The sequence below is a fragment of the Nerophis lumbriciformis genome, linkage group LG25 (assembly GCF_033978685.3).
Source record: "Nerophis lumbriciformis linkage group LG25, RoL_Nlum_v2.1, whole genome shotgun sequence".
Lineage (NCBI taxonomy): Eukaryota > Metazoa > Chordata > Actinopteri > Syngnathiformes > Syngnathidae > Nerophis > Nerophis lumbriciformis.
The window spans coordinates 16,148,937-16,165,733 of NC_084572.2; the positions used below are offsets into that span (position 1 = coordinate 16,148,937).

At 38.1% G+C, this 16,797-nt stretch overlaps 1 protein-coding gene across 1 annotated transcript in view; it reads left to right on the forward strand.

Annotated features, from left to right (window-relative positions):
• Nucleotides 1-16,797, forward strand: part of LOC133621658 (arachidonate 12-lipoxygenase, 12R-type-like) — a 57,467-nt gene that overhangs the window by 22,643 nt on the left and 18,027 nt on the right. The window contains exons 6-10 of the mRNA XM_061983888.1: nucleotides 9,603-9,769; nucleotides 9,878-10,021; nucleotides 13,905-14,108; nucleotides 14,186-14,272; nucleotides 14,342-14,511. Of these exons, the coding sequence (XP_061839872.1) occupies nucleotides 9,603-9,769; nucleotides 9,878-10,021; nucleotides 13,905-14,108; nucleotides 14,186-14,272; nucleotides 14,342-14,511 (772 nt within the window). The remainder of the gene's footprint in view (nucleotides 1-9,602; nucleotides 9,770-9,877; nucleotides 10,022-13,904; nucleotides 14,109-14,185; nucleotides 14,273-14,341; nucleotides 14,512-16,797) is intronic.

The window sequence follows — 16,797 nt, forward strand, 5'->3', positions numbered from 1 at the left end:
ACGTTCGCTCGCATCCTGTGCATCTCCTGGGGGCTAAGCCCCCCCTGTCCTTAAAAGCTAGTGACGCCCCTCTTATGCCTTATTATTTATATACTTTTCAATGCTTCTTGTAGTCAGACAATATATATTGTTTGTCCAAAATTATAGTTTAAGTTAATGTGTTAATATTTACACCTAGCCTAAATACAATAATCATAAGACAAAAAAATTGTGTAGCACAAACATTTGGGACAAGTTTGGGGAGATTTTGACAAAGTGTGTGTGATGGTGGGGGCTGGATGACATTACTCGTCAGAACATAAAATAACTTAAAAACCTCAACGGTAGAAACATAAATGTTTACAGCACAAACATATTGCAGTGTTATTTTGATATTTGCAATAATAAAGTGGGCAACTTCATATATGTCTGTATAACAGGTTCCTTTATTTATTTTTTACAAAATGTTAATTTGCAGAATACACTGCACAAGAGAAGAAAACATTTTAACAAACCTTATATATCACATATTGTTCACTGAATAAAGTGCAGAATTGAAGTGAAAATGTCTATTCCATAGTTGCCATCATTTTCAAGTGGGTTCACTTGTTGAAAAATGTTCATTGTTGTCTCATTAATGTTTACATCTATGTCTGGAATTACACACCGACAAGTATTGAAAGCATATGAATAATAAGACATAAAGAACCTTTCTGAGCCAAAAAAGGTTGTTTTCAACACACTGTTGAAAATAATAATCACAATGTTTCTATGTGAAATTGATTGAATATTCCAATTAATATATTTGTGTGCAGAGAAGTTCCATGAATCCAGAGGTTGTTTATTCTGTCCTTGTTGAAATGGTCACGCAGCTGTGTGGTGACTCTGGAATAAGAATGTAACAATCAGATCACATGAAAACAGCCAAGACAATATAAGTCATACAGGGAAATGCATTTTTAGACAATATGATTTGCCTGAGCGGCTAGGGGACACCAAAAAATGGATTAGAAAAGACAGATTGAAAATAATAATACAACTTTTTTTCCCCCAGCGGACCAGATGTTGGACTTTGGTGGACCGTAACCGGCCCGCGGGCCGTAGTTTGGGGACCCCTCATCAAGTCGATAGAAAAACGCTAAATAATTGTAATCCCTTATCATTAGTATTTGATTAGCTACTGACGTACCACGACGTGACTCACATTTCGACATGTTACCATTGTAGCTCACTACAATGCCATGTCGCCTTACATTTCGAGGGATTCAACAATCATTTAGAAATAAATAATGTCTACGGTAATTACCTTTTCCTCCTCTTGCTTCGATGTCCATGAACTGAAACGTTGCACTTGATGATGCTGCGGTGCAAACTCGCAAGGTAACATTTGCTCCAGGCTGCTTAGCTGTCGGGAGGAGAAAGGCACCTGTGTGGCCGCTCAGGTGCCGCGTCCTGCAGGGGCGACCCTTGTTGCATTGAAAGTGTTCTTATATTCTCCGCTGAAGCCCTCAAATTATGAAGTGGAGCTCCCGCCTCGGTTAAGCTACTTGTCAGCAGACATTTTGTCAACAACTTGGCTTTAAAAAAAAAAAAAAAAAAAAAAACTTGTCTGAAAAGGGGCGGGGATTATTGGTGACCGGAACCGGAATGCAACATCGCTCACACACACTAGTAAAATGCTCTTACACACACTAGTAAAATGCTCTTACACACACTGGTAAAATACTCTTACACACACTGGTAAAATGCTTGCATACACACTGGTAAGATGCGCTCATACACATAACTGAAATCTTTGCACACATACTACTGAAATTGTTGTCTCTCACACGGACGTGTAAAAAGCACACACACACACACACACACACAGGTGAAATCCGTTTATACATACTAGTGAAAAATAATTCCAGGTGTGTGTGCGTGTGTGTGTGTGCGTGAGACAAAAACATTTCAGTAGTGTTTATAAGAGTGTTTCAGTAGTGTATGTAAGAATGTTTCAGTAGTGTTTATAAGAGTGTTTCAGTAGAGTATGTAAGAATGTTTCAGTAGTGTTTATAAGAGTGTTTCAGTAGTGTATGTAAGAATAATTCAGTAGTGTTTATAAGTGTTTCAGTAGTGTATGTAAGAATGTTTCTGTAGTGTTTATCAGAGTGTTTCAGTAGTGTTTATAAGAGTGTTTCAGTAGTATATGTAAGAGCATTTTAGTAGTGTTTATAAGAGTGTTTCAGTAGTGTATGTAAGAGCATTTCAGTAGTGTTTATAAGAGTGTTTCAGTAGTGTATGTAAGAGCATTTCAGTAGTGTTTATAAGAGTGTTTCAGTAGTGTATGTAAGAGTGTTTCAGTAGTGTTTATAAGAGTGTTTCAGTAGTATTTATAAGAGCATTTCAGTAGTGTATGTAAGAGCATTTCAGTAGTGTTTATAAGAGTGTTTCAGTAGTGTGTATAAAAGAAAAACATTTCAGTTGTTTATGTGAGAGCATTTCAGTAGTGTATGTAAGAGCATTTCAGTAGTGTATGTAAGAGCATTTCAGTAGTGTTTATAAGAGTGTTTCAGTAGTGTGTATAAAAGAAAAAGATTTCAGTTGTTTGTGTGAGAGCATTTCAGTAGTGTATGTAAGAGGTAATTCTGAATAATGGCCCTAACGGCCCCTCATACATTTCAGCCTACAAGAATTCTACTTCCAACTACAAAACTAAAATGTAGCAGCAAGTTGTAGATGTTTTTATGTTTTAGTTTTTACAGATACTAACATTAGCCCTGTTATAACTTCATAAGCCAACAGGCAAAAGACATAGAAAAAACGTTGAGAACTTGTTGAACTAGGTCCTGACATTGAGCAACTCAAATATAACATTTGAACAACATATTTATTTAACGAAGTGTAATTAATGTTGGGTTTTGACGTTTATTTTAACCATTGAATTTTGGTTATTTCCCCAACCACTATTCTACAACACAAATACAACCTTGAAAAAAAAAGCTTTTTGACAAAGTTTATTTACTTTTAGGCTTTGGCCTTGACTTTACCATTGAAATTTGGTCATTTCTCGACCAACAAGGTGGATCCAACGTTAGACATCAACGTTGTCTCAATTTACAAATACAACCACTTTACAATGTCGTTTCAAAGTCAGTTTTATCGGACATGTATGCTGGGAAGTGACTGTAAAATGTGCATCTTTTGTAGTACATACTGTAGTAGGGTCTCTGTCTCACACGCACACAAATACACACACCACCTACGGTTGTGTTAAAAATACCATTCTCATGCTCAGGTTTGAGTTGGACCCAAGATGCAGGGAAGAGGCGTAATAGCAGTCAACAAGTCTTTAAAGTGAGTAAAGACACAAAATGCATTAAAAGTTCTGTACAGATGTCTCGGCCAGAAGGAGACAAAAAAAGTGGGAAACTAAGGGGTCCGGAAAAATAGAAAGATTCGTAAGGCGGAAAATTTACGAGTAGCAAAAAATCAAGAGGAGAACCTGGGAAAAGCCACCAAGCTCACTCCTAGAAAAGATGAACAACTAACAGAAAACCCACACCTGAGAGAAAGCAGGTGTGGGTTGTTACTTCGCCTATATGCAGTAACTCAGGAAATGGAAAACTAAATTAGCGACCGCAAAAAAGAACACCAGGGAGTCAGTGGCAGGCAGAGTTTGACAACGATAGATAATAATAAAAATAAATCAGAAGTTACACATCAGTTACTCAGTACTTGAGTAGTTTATTCATTGAGTGCCCTGTTTTCCCATTTGTGTTTGGGTTTTTTACGCTGTTGAATTTACACACAATTGTCTTATTCGTATTTTTCCATCCAGCCTCTGGACACGCTCACTCACGCTGCTTAAGTGAGGCAAAAGTGCTTACTGTAAGTCTCGAATGAAGCCGTACTCATTCATTACTAATAAAGCGAACTCTGCCGTGATGCCTTTTTTTCTGATTGGATGAAAATAATATGGAGTTTTCACAACACTTATGAACAGGGGCAGCGCTACACTGGGGCTGAGGGGGATATAATCTCGTCAGAAATCTGTATGGTCCAAGTCAAATCCCCCCCCAGCCTTTTCTTGTATATTTAAAATATTTGTTATTTAGTCAAGTAAAACACATTCAAACCGAGCCTAGCCATCCAATGCAGCTAGAGTTGCCAGCCATACCTTGAGCGCTGACGCTGTCTTAGCATAACAAAACAGCGACCGCCATTCATCCTGCTGTATTTGTTACCTTTGCATGTTAAACATTTTTGCCATTGTCACCTGTGTAAGACTTGACTCATTTGTTGAATATTCTTTGGTCAAATTCAGATCAAACTACTTTTATATTGAACACTCTTGTTCTGTGCATCATGACTGCTTTTATTGAAAAAATGAGAACTGAAGTCATGAAAATCGATTATTTTCTTAACACCCCTACGTATCGGTCAAGCCCACCCTTTAGCCCCCGGAGAGAAAGAAATTCTTGAGCCATCCCTGCTTGTGAATGTCATAGAAATCCACAAAAAATATGACAATTCGAATTTGAAAAAGGTGTATCAATCCAGGCCGTACTTGTCACGTGAACGTGTGTTGTAATGGTGATGTAGTGTGTGTATGCACGCTACAATAGTGTCTTCTTCCTGGCTGGATGTGAATTATGATCCTTAGATGAAACATTGCTAATATAAATTATATTATATTATTATTATTATTATATTATATTATATTATATTATATTATAATTGCTATTATATATATATATATATATATATATATATATATATATATATATATATATATATATATATATACCGGTATATATAGGGAGGCATGGCATAGTGGGTAGAGCAACCGTGCCAGAAACCTGAGGGTTGCAGGTTCGCTTCCCGCCTCTTACCATCCAAAAATCGCTGGGCGGGACACTTCACCCTTTGCCCCTGGTGCCACTCACACCGGTGAATTGAATGAAGAATGATAGGTGGTGGTCGGAGGGGCCGTTGGCGCAAATTGCAGCCACGCTTCCATCAGTCTACCCCAGGGCAGCTGTGGCTATGAAAGTAGCTTACCACCACCAGGTGTGAATGAATGATGGGCTCTTAGAAAAGCGCTATATAAATCCCAGTTATTATTATCAGAGGTGTGGACTCGAGTCACATGACTTGGACTCGAGTCAGACTCGAGTCATGAATTTGATGACTTTAGACTCGACTTGACAAAATGTAAAGAGACTTGCAACTCGACTTAGACTTTAACATCAATGACTTGTGACTTCACTTGGACTTGAGCCTTTTGACTTGACATGACTTGACATGACTTGCTACTTTCCCCAAAATCCAACGCTTAAAAAGTTATTTGGGAGCGCTCCGTATTTTTCATTTTCTTCGTCTGTGTCTCTCAGCGTGTTGTTCCTGTCAGCTGGTGTGCTGTCAGTACAACAGCCAATCAAATTAGATCTACGTTGTTTTCATCACGCAGCATTCATCCAATCAAATTGCAGTACAACCACCGAACAAGTTGTCAAACAACGCAACAATTATGCCAAAGTTGGTTTCGTTCGGGTATAAAAACTACGACTTGGTCAACAAAAAACTAATTGCCGTATGGAAACCACGCAGTTCGAATATTACAGACGGAGACGCAACAACGTTCAACATTTGAAGTTGCACAAAGAAGGGTAAGTTTTGAATGTAAGATAACGTTTATTGGCTAAGTTACGTGACTTGTATTTGCTGTGTAGTTAAATCTGTGAGGCTGCAAACTCACTGCTAGCGTTATAACCATAGACATCTTATAAGTAGACGCAGTATGGAGCGCTACTGCCTACTGGCGCAGACGAGGCGCGGGGCCGCCATCTTGGAGTGGTGATCCGCTCCACCCAGTGCAATTCATTTGGCAGGAACAATGAACTGTCTGCGCATTTAATTCATTTTACCTCACTGAATACCACTGATTTTCACCCCCCTTTTTTGTCATACGTGTAGCTATGATAACAGACACATGTTTTGGCGTGTTTTAGTATTCATAGTTTGCTTAACAGTAATATAATATTCTTATATGCTATAAGTGACCAGACGTCCGAGATCAAAACTGGGATTATAATCCTAGAGAAGGGGAAAAAACGGTAAACTATTTTTAAGTTGAAGAAACAATATGATTAGGTTATATATACATGCGTATATCCTACATAAACAATGTATGAATACATTAGATATCTATATATCTTAGGGACCTATAGACTGTATCTCTGTTGCTGCAGCAGCAGAGAGTTTATTCTGTCTTGACACTTTGTATTGATATTTTCTATTACATTCTTCCCTTAAATGATAATATTTGCAGTGATTGTTTTATATGTATTATTTTATGTAAGTCGCTTTGGATAAAAGCGTCTGCCAAATACTTAAACATAAACACATATAAACACCTGAAAGTCTTCATATCAGCTAAAACCACCAATCTGTTTCACTGGATTCAGAATAAAACCAAATTCTGTTTTACCCAACAATGTTAGTATTTGAATATTGTTACTTGAAGACTTATTCCTGGTTACAATTATACTGTTAAGAAAGTATTGTCTTATACTTTGCCTAAAATGAGAATGCATCATAATCAGTGGCGGCTGGTGAATTTTGTTTTAGGTGGGGCTGAAAGTTTGTAAACCAAACCCCTGTAGGGGCGTCATCCTCCCCCAGAAGATTTATTTGTGATTTTCACATACAAATATTGAAGATCTTTGATCCTTCTCAACTCTGTGGTAATATTATTTTCATAAGATACAACCAATAGTATGTTAATGTTAAATCTTACTTGTGAAAAGTAATCCCCCGATTCCTATTTTCAACAGTCCGCTCATTTGAGCAGGAAAACGCTGAACACCAGCATCTTTGTTTTCTACCTGTCAACTGTCAGTTTAGGCTGCTCGCCGGCTCCTCATCACCACTTCAAGATGGCGGCCAAATTGCTCACGTCACAGCAACCTGCGTCTACTTATAAGATGTCTATGGTTACAACGTCATTGCAAACACGGCAATCTGTTGCGTCCACTGCAGTTTGCTACCTTATTCATACTTTTTGTCAAGTGATTTTTTTTTAAGCAGGGTTGCATGAGGTACCTACACATAACGTTACGTTAGACAATGTATCACACACAGTAACGTAACGTTAGTCAATGTATCACACACAGTAACGTAACGTTAGTCAATGTATCACACACAGTAACATTACGTTAGTCAATGTATCACACACAGTAACATTACGTTAGTCAATGTATCACACACAGTAACGTAAAGTTAGACGGTGGTCAGCAGCACCGCGTATTTTAGCCACCTACAAAAAGACAAACATAGTCAAATAAAGGTCAGTTAAAATGTATACTATATTAAGAATATGTGTACATATTGCATAGGGTCCTGACATCTAAAAAGTACAACTCTGTTCATTGTTATGTTCATATATTTGTTATGTTTTTCATGTGTACGCACACATAAACACACATACAGTATGAGATGAGATCAATGAGATAAGGTAAGAACAGGATAGAAACTGCTGTGGAACTAGTTACAATGCAATATGCCATTGAAATACAATGTTAACACTTTTGTGCAAATAAGTACAGTTGCACTTGTTTTTTTCAAATGTGTTTATTCTGTAAAGGAATGAGTTACAAGTTTAAAATGACTGGTTAATAGTGCTATTTTGAAGTGCAATGTCAGCACTATCTTTTTCCCTGCAATTTCAAATGCACTTGTTTTAATAAATAAATACAGCATTTTAAAAGCATACACAATCTGTGTAAATATATTAGTCTGTGGTTAAACGACTTGAAAGGACTCGAAACTCAAAATGCAGGACTTGGGACTTGACTTGAGACTTTCCAGTCTTGACTTTGGACTTGCTCTGTCTTGACTCGGGACTTGACTCGGACTTGAGGGCAAAGACTTGAGACTTACTTGTGACTTGCAAAGCAATGACTTGGTCCCACCTCTGATTATTATTATTATTATTATTATAACCAAACTGATGTTATTTGTGATTGTGTTTGTACAAATGTTTGTGAAGCTGTAACACGTGAGATGGGCTTGACAGCTGTTTGTGTGTGTTTTTTATGTGTGTGGGGAGCATGATAGTTTAATATTGACCGTAAATGAATTAATCAAATCAATTGATAGCAATACATTATAGACGTATTTTCTATTAAATTGCCACATGACTACTGTCCAGATGCATTCAATGTCCAATAGTACAAAGATCTTCAAACATGGCTGATATAAACGTTCTCCCCTAACGCTGTGGTCGCACTCGATGTGCATTTTTATTTTTGATAGTTAATACATACAGTGTGTCATTATGGTCCTAATCTCAATTAATGTTTCTAGGGTGTCTCAATTGAAACGATCAAAATAGATTTGATATTTTTCTGGAAGTTTATTTTATCATATGTGTGCTGTCGAGCTGCATTAAAATTTCAAGAGCAAAATAATGTTTCACCATCCGGGGCGCTGGACTTATTCCACCCTCAGAGGCGCATAAGAATAAAAGAAGAGAGAATAATTGGAAAGCCATATTTGACAGGGAATGCCAATAATTAAAGCTTCCTCCATCGAAAGTGCGCATCTTGGATGAAGACACATAGTGACAGACTTTAAGCTGGGGTAAATTGAGGTAGAATGCTGTGCACCTTTTTTCACCTAAGCACATAGAACAGGGGTGGGCAACCCGCGGCTCTAGAGCCGCATGCAGCTCTTTAGCGCCGCCCTAGTGGCTCTCTGGAGCTTTTTCAGAAATGTATGAAAAATGGAAAAAGATGAGGGGAAAACAATCTATTTTTTGTTTTAATGTGGTTTCTGTAGGAGGACAAAGATGACACAAACCTCCCTAATTGTTATAAAGCACACTGTTTATATTAAACATGCTTCACTGATTCGAGTATTTGGCGAGCGCCGTTTTGTCCTACTAATTTTGGCGGTCCTTGAACTCACCGTAGTTTGTTTACATGTATAACTTTCTAGGACGTGTTTAATGCCACTTCTTTTTCTGTCTCATTTTGTCCACCAAACCTTTAAGGTTGTGCATGAAAGGTGAGTTTTGTTGATGTTATTGACTTGTGTGGAGTGCTAATGAGACATATTTGGTCACTGCATGACTTCAAGCTAATCGATGCTAACATGCTATTTAGGCTAGCTATATGTACATATTTCATCATAATGCCTCATTTGTAGCTATATTTGAGGTCATTTAGTTTCCTTTAAGTCCTCTTAATTCAATTTATATCTCATGACACACTATCTGTATGTAATATGGCTTTTAATTTTTTGCGGCTCCAGACAGATTTTTTTTTGTATTTTTGGTCCAATATGGCTCTTTCAACATTTTGGGTTGCCGACCCCTGACATAGGAGAATAGGGCCCTGAATACTTACTTTTACCCGAGTAAATATTTGGATAACTACTTTTTACATTTAATTGATGTATATTACACTAAAATAACGGTAAAATGTTTGGCTACTCTACCCACGTCTGCCTAGAGTATGTTCCATTTTGTCAAAGACTTCATTCAACTTGTAATTGTTGTGTCAGAATTCTTAAAATAAATCCAGCAAAGCCTGACAATAATTGACTGACAACAAGTCAAAAGTATGTCCTTTTCTCAGATTACGTCGAGGAACACTGGAAAGAGGATGACTTCTTTGGATACCAATATCTAAACGGCATCAATCCCATCCTCATCCGACGTTGCAAAACTCTGCCGTCGAATTTCCCCGTGACCAATGACATGGTTTGCATCCCTGCGGGCTCAGACCTGTCTAATGAGTTGAAGGTATTCGCTCGTTTCACATGAGTTCCACAGCAGCTTGACGCCATGATCCAACTACTTTGTCATTAAACTCGACAAGATACACAACCAGATTTGTTTCCCCTCAAACAGCAAGGCAACATTTACCTGTGCGACTACAAGAGCCTGGACGGAATGCCAGCAAACACAGTCGTTGGAAAGCAGCAGTACTTAACGGCGCCCCTGGTTTTGTTTCTCAAGAGACCAGATGACAAGCTGATGCCTATTGCCATTCAGGTGACATTAGTAAACAGTGGTGTTAAAAAAAATATGAGACATATTTTACTGCCCTGCTTTGGTGTTTTCATTTTACCTGTTGCTCCTGATTTTTGGGTTTGCCATTTTTTTTACTTGCATGAAGGCATATGATAGGACAGTTGTAGTCATTCCTCATGAAAATGATACTGCTTGTCATCGCCACAATGCAGGCCCGGCCCTAACCAATCTGGCGCCCTAGGCAAGATTTTAGGTGGCGCCCCCCCACATCGGCAGTGAAGTGTATATACTCACAAGAAACCGAATAGCTTTGTCTTTGACCTTTTTTTTTAACTTACAACCAGAGGTGGGTAGTAACGCGCTACATTTACTCCGTTACATCTACTTGAGTAACTTTTGGGATAAATTGTACTTCTAAGAGTAGTTTTAATGCAACATACTTTTACTTTTACTTAAGTATATTTATAGAGAAGGAACGCTACTTTTACTCCGCTACTTTTATCTACATTCAGCTCGCTACTCGCTACTAATTTTTATCGATCTGTTAATGCACGCTTTGTTTGTTTTGGTCTGTCAGACAGACCTTCAAAGTGCCTGCCTTACTGGTGACGTTTCACTTCGTTCCACCAATCAGATGCAGTCACTGGTGACGTTGGACCAATCAAACAGAGCCAGGTGGTCACATGACCTGACTTAAACAAGTTGAAAAACTTATTGGGGTGTTACCATTTAGTGGTCAATTGTACGGAATATGTACTGTACTGTGCAATCTAATCATAAAAGTTCCAATCAATCAATCAAAAGTGTGAAGGAAAAAATATACTTTTTTTATTTCAACCGTACATCCCGTCAAAAGCCTCAAGACTGACCGCACATGAAGACGTTCCTGTCTTCACAATAAAAGTGCCGCTCCATCGCGCCTGCGCTTTCAAAACAAGAGTCTCCGAAAGCCAGCGCAAACAAGCTAGCAAGCTACGGAGTTTGACGCCAATATATTTCTTGTAAAGTGTATAAAAACGAATATGGAAGCTGGACAAATAAGATGCCAAAAACCAACCACTTTCATGTGGTATTAGACAGAAAGGAGGAACTTTTCTTCTCCTCCATTTGAAAACGTGGACGTTATCATCACTACTGTCTGATTACAATCAACGCAAGTCATCAGAATCAGGTAATACACCAACTTATATTCTAGTCTGCATGAAAGAAAGGAATCTATATGTTAAACATGCATGTATATTCATTAAAACATCTTTAACATGTAAACAAAAACAGCAAAATAAATACATATAAATTATATACTGTATATATCAATGTATATGTATGTATATATATATATATATATATATATATGTATATATATATATATATATATATATATGTGTGTGTGTGTATGTTTCTCATCAGTTACTCAGTACTTGAGTAGTTTTTTCACAACATACTTTTTACTTTTACTCAAGTAAATATTTGGGTGACTACTCCTTACTTTTACTTGAGTAATAAATCTCTAAAGTAACAGTACTCTTACTTGAGTACAATTTCTGGCTACTCTACCCACTTCTGCTTACAACTATACCTAATATATAAAGGGGTGGAAAAGTGACTATTACCTGCAGGGCAAACATTAGCTAACCAGAAGGCAATAACAATGTAAACAAAAACACCTGCTTAAAAGATCTAATACAAATGTCCCTGAGGAATGTAAGGTGGGAGTACTGTAATTACCTAACATTACATTATTATTTTCCATAACAATTTAGCCCCCTCCACAATATTAACCCGACGTTAAAACAGAACTAGCTATTTATTGATTAGCAATTGCCGAATCATGTAACATTAGCTTAATGCTAAAAAGCCAGGTTACTATCACATTCTGTAACAGACAAATAATTTAATGTAGGCTAACGTTACCTACCTGCTACCTCCGTCTTTCCTCGTTTCTCCTCCTCTTCTTTTCTCTTTTTTCTTCCCTGGGCACCTGACAGTTTTGGCCGTTTTGACATCTTGTGTTAATTTTTTGATGTGGTGACGTCCAAAAAGAGTCATGATACGGGAAGGGGGGGGGCGCACCGTGCGAGGGGAAGGGGGGGCGCGTAATGTTGTAACAAATAATATTTCTATTAAATAGGCTTTAATTTGCATTTTAATTAACGTTTAATTAAATCAAGCTTCACTACACGCTGGAACTTTGCCAAATATCCGTCACCTGTCATGGCAGCTGTCACTTTATTCAGCGAATAGCCAAAACTTAGCATATTTTTGCTGTTAAATTGTGAGTGTAATGTTAGCATTGTAGCTTACATAGCTATGCTAGTGTTGCTAACATCTTTTCCTCCTGTCCCACTCCATAGTTATTTGTCGTATGTGATACATGGCCTCTTTTACATTGGAGAAGCACAGAGTTAGAGTGTTTTATGTCAAAAGTGCACAACAGTGTTTTTCAGAAACACACAAACATAACTCACTAGCATTAAAGTTAAAGACACACACAGGCATGTTCTTACTCAATTCTGGCAACAAGCCCATACAGTTTTGGACAACGTGTAACCAATAGCTTGGATTTTACTGACTTCACGTCCGGCTCACGTCCCGCCCATTAAATATGTGTGGTGGTCAAGCTAGCTCTGTTCTTAATGGGTACTGGGCTAAACGTTTCTTCAGAGTTCTTTGAGAGTAAATCAAAAAGGGCAGAAGAGTGGAAGAAAGCATGCCACTCTCACACCAGTCCAAGGGAGTAGAGTCAAAGAATGCATACGTTTGCAGTGATCACTTGGTTAAAGGTTTGTTTGATATACTTTTAACAGTTATTATTTCCCATATGAATATTATCCTGATATGATTTGTATTTCTTAAACACATGCTTGCTACGAGTGTTTCCAAAAGCACCAAGTCAGCGAGTCTAAATCAAAGAAAGCACGTGTGAGCAATTCCTTAAAGAGTTTTAAGCTTTTACCAAAGGCAGCAATCATACATGAATCTTTCAGTACATACAGAATGTTGACTTCTATAGTTATATTTTAATAAAGACGGGGGAAAACACACATACTCGTAAACGGTGCGTGAAACAGCAACAAACATGGCTGTAGACGGCGAAGTTAAATCATAAAATGCAACCTTACCTGAGCAAACACCTTGTATGATTGCCTGGCAGAGTCTTGATACCAATTTCATTGACCTAGCCACACACAGAGAAGTTGTAGACCTCTATGTTTTTCCAAGTTTCCATCTGTTTTGTCATGTAGAATGATGTCTGGAGCACAATAGTTTGAAATGTCTGAGAAAGCGACCGATGTATAATCCTTTGATATCACTTAACACATTTTTTTGGGAAAAAGTATAGGGATCTATTCCATTGCAAAGTTTGACTTTTTGCTTGTGTCTGCTTTTTGCAGGAAGATTTAAGCCTCTTTTGTACACAGATAGTTTGTGCGCTGCTTGCTGTACAACAGCCATCTTAGCTTGGGTTGACCACCACTGGTTTTCACTTCCGGGAAGAAGTCACATGATAGAATACAAGCAATACCCTATTGTGGGATCTCAAAGATTTACTCAAAACATTTCAAAAATACTGCAGTGAAGGGCTTTTCATGGTGTCTTGAAGCAATAGTCAGCTTTTTATTAAATAGCTTGCTGTTTACAGTAGATGTGGGTGAAACTGTAGATATAAGTATCGATTCGGTAACTCTAAGGCTGGTATCGTTGATACATATAGTTGTGACTTGAAATGTGATTATTTTTTACTATTTTTTAGGAATTTTCCCTCTAGTTCGTTGATTGTTATTATGTGTTTTAGAATACAATGGAATAGGCTTTTATTGTCATTGCATACTATGAACTTGAGTTTAGAACTTCCCTTTCCCTTGAGTTAGAATGTAGATCACTAATTGGATCACGACTTCCACAGCTGAAACAGACCCCAGGTGAAGACAACCCCATCTTCCTCCCCACTGACTCCACCCATGACTGGCTGACGGCAAGGATATTTGTGAGAAGCGCCGACTTCTCAGAGCATCAGCTCAACACGCACTTGCTGCGCACGCACCTGCTGGCCGAGGTCTTTGCGGTGTCGTTGCTGCGCAACCTACCTATGGTGCATCCCCTCTACAAGGTAAGGAGCTTTGCCTGTGTGGGGTTTTGTCTTTGAGTACTTTTTCATCCTCTTTTCCTTCCATCCCTGCCCTTTAGCTCCTCATACCCCACACTCGCTACACCCTGCAGATCAACGAACTAGCTCGAGATACGCTGATCGGCCCCACCGGGGTCTTCACCTTGGTATGAAAAAAAGTTAACTTTGAAAATCATAAAGATCCTTTACGGTTTCCACTCACGTATTGGTCTCAGTTTGCAGCTTCCGGCGGAGATGCTTTAAACAGGATCCTGGCGAGATCGCTGTCCGCCATCACCTACACTTCCCTTTGTATCCCAGATGACATCGCTGAGCGCGACATGCAGGACGTCCCCAACTACTACTACAGGGATGATGGGCTCAAGATCTGGAACATCATGTACAAGTACGACATTGCCGATTGTTTTATACACAATACTGTTTGAAAATCACTTAGTGTTTGTCAAAGTCTGCTCATTTCAAATATTTGTGGTCTAATCCCAAAGTAAGCGTGTCCCACCTGCATTTCGTTTCAAGTGTGAAGCAGGAGCAGCTTGAGAAAAATTAAGACAAATAGGATAATTACCTAAACAAATCCTGCTCAGTGGCCTTGTGGTTAGTGTCCGCCCTGAGATTGGTAGGTTGTGAGTTCAAACCTCGGCCGAGTCATACCAAAGATTATAAAAATGGGACCCACTACCTCCCTGCTTGGCACTCAGCATCGAGGGTTGGAATTGGGGGTTTAATCACCAAAATTATTCCTGAGCGCGGACACTGCTGCTGCTCACTGCTCCCCTCACCTCCCAGGGGGTGGAACAATGGGATGGGTCCAATGCAGGGAGTAATTTCACCGCACCTGGTGTGTGTGTGACTATCATTTGTACTATAACCTTTTAATTAACTTCTGTAATGTTGAAATACAATCAGTCTCCTGGGTTTTATTTACTGCGCCTTGTCCCATTTCTTCTCCAGCAAGTACAATTCATCCAAAAAGTTATGTAATTAAATGTAACGGAGCAAATGCAGCGCGTCACTACCCACCTCAGGCGAGGGCATTAGACAATAGCAGTAGGCCAGCATAGCATGGACAATAATCTGGCACAGAGGTAGGCTGGAAGAAAGACATTCACAACAGCCGGCAGGTGTGTGAACCAGTGGCTCCACCCCAGAATGGAGGTACCGCAAAAGAAAGCAGATTGGCAGAGGCAACACAAAACTCCATGTTTGTGGAGAGCGCTGCCATAAGACTCTATTTTTGGCATGTGCTCACACTATTGGGATTTGCTGATAATGTTGTGAAAATACAGACACAATGCTTTTTTTGTACGATTGCTGACCACACAAACAGTCCCTAATGTGAGTGGACTGTAACAGTAAGGGTATGTTTTGGTCATTGAATTGTTTTTTTCATTAACAGGAATTTTAAAAAACAAAAACGATTGGTTTATTTCCATTTTATTTTGAAAAACAAAGAATAACATTAATATACAAAGCGTTCTTCTTTTTTGGTGTCAAGGGTTTTATTTATGAAACCAACAATGAAAATTATTTTGATACTATTTTTCCTATTCCGACACCAGAAGCAGAAGGGTCTGTGTACATTCCGCTCATTCTATTTCCAATTCTGAAAATCAAGGAACAAAATTAGGGCCGTTTTTCAATTTTTACTATATATGGCAGATTTTAAAACAAACAAAAAAGGGTTGATTTTCATTAAAATATAGCCATAAATTTGGATTTTGTGCTGTTTTCCTTTTATGGATTTTTATTTTTCCAGAAAAACGCATGGTTATCTGTGTGATGACAAATTGAACCGGAAGCAGTATTTTAGCTTTTCCTTCGTGTTTAGCATGTTTTTAGCAAGTTCAGCAGCAGTCCTATTGTCGTTTTAAAAAAAGTGTCATTAAATAGTTGTCCAACTTTTGTTTCAGAAATAAAAATAGAAAAAATGGCCCGAAGTGTGTTTTTTGATTTGCAATTAAGAATTTGAAATAGAATGAACGGAAGGTACACAGACCTAGAAGTTGCTATTTTAAGACAAGATCACGAACTGGCTCGACGGAAAAACACAGTGTGATTGTGCATCCTGTGTTTTTACAAAAAGGCATATTGATCCATGATCATTTGGAGTCTGTGTAGGTCTGAGCACATTTGGTTCATTAGGTTTTCAAAATAAAACCAACAGTAAAAAATAACAAAATAACAACTCGGTTTGTTTCCAGACCCAAAATGAAAAACAGATAACAAATAATTTTTTATTTTATTTCAGATTTTGGGTACAATTGAAAAATTGACAAAACATGTAACAGACATTTAAACCTGTTTTTTGCAAATCCATTTGAGACATCAAGTTTACCCGTAAGTGGATACCTGTGGACTTGGGTTTGCTGGTAAAAAAAACAAAAAACTAAACATACCAGATCGATGTTTGGCGAGTTTAAAACAAAAACATTAGTCTTCCTGTGTTCTTCTCTGTTTGTTTACCTGCAAGCCCACGTCTACAGATATCCACTTCCAGGTAAACTTGACGTGTCAATGAATTTTGAAAAAATTTAAAAAATTTATTGACACATTTTAGAGTGTTTTTGCACAAAAAAAATTGTGAAAATGTACACGCTAGTAGATAGCCAGGCGTGGGCTTGTAGTTAAACAAAGACTGAAGTAGGACTAATGAATTCTAAACCAAGTTGAA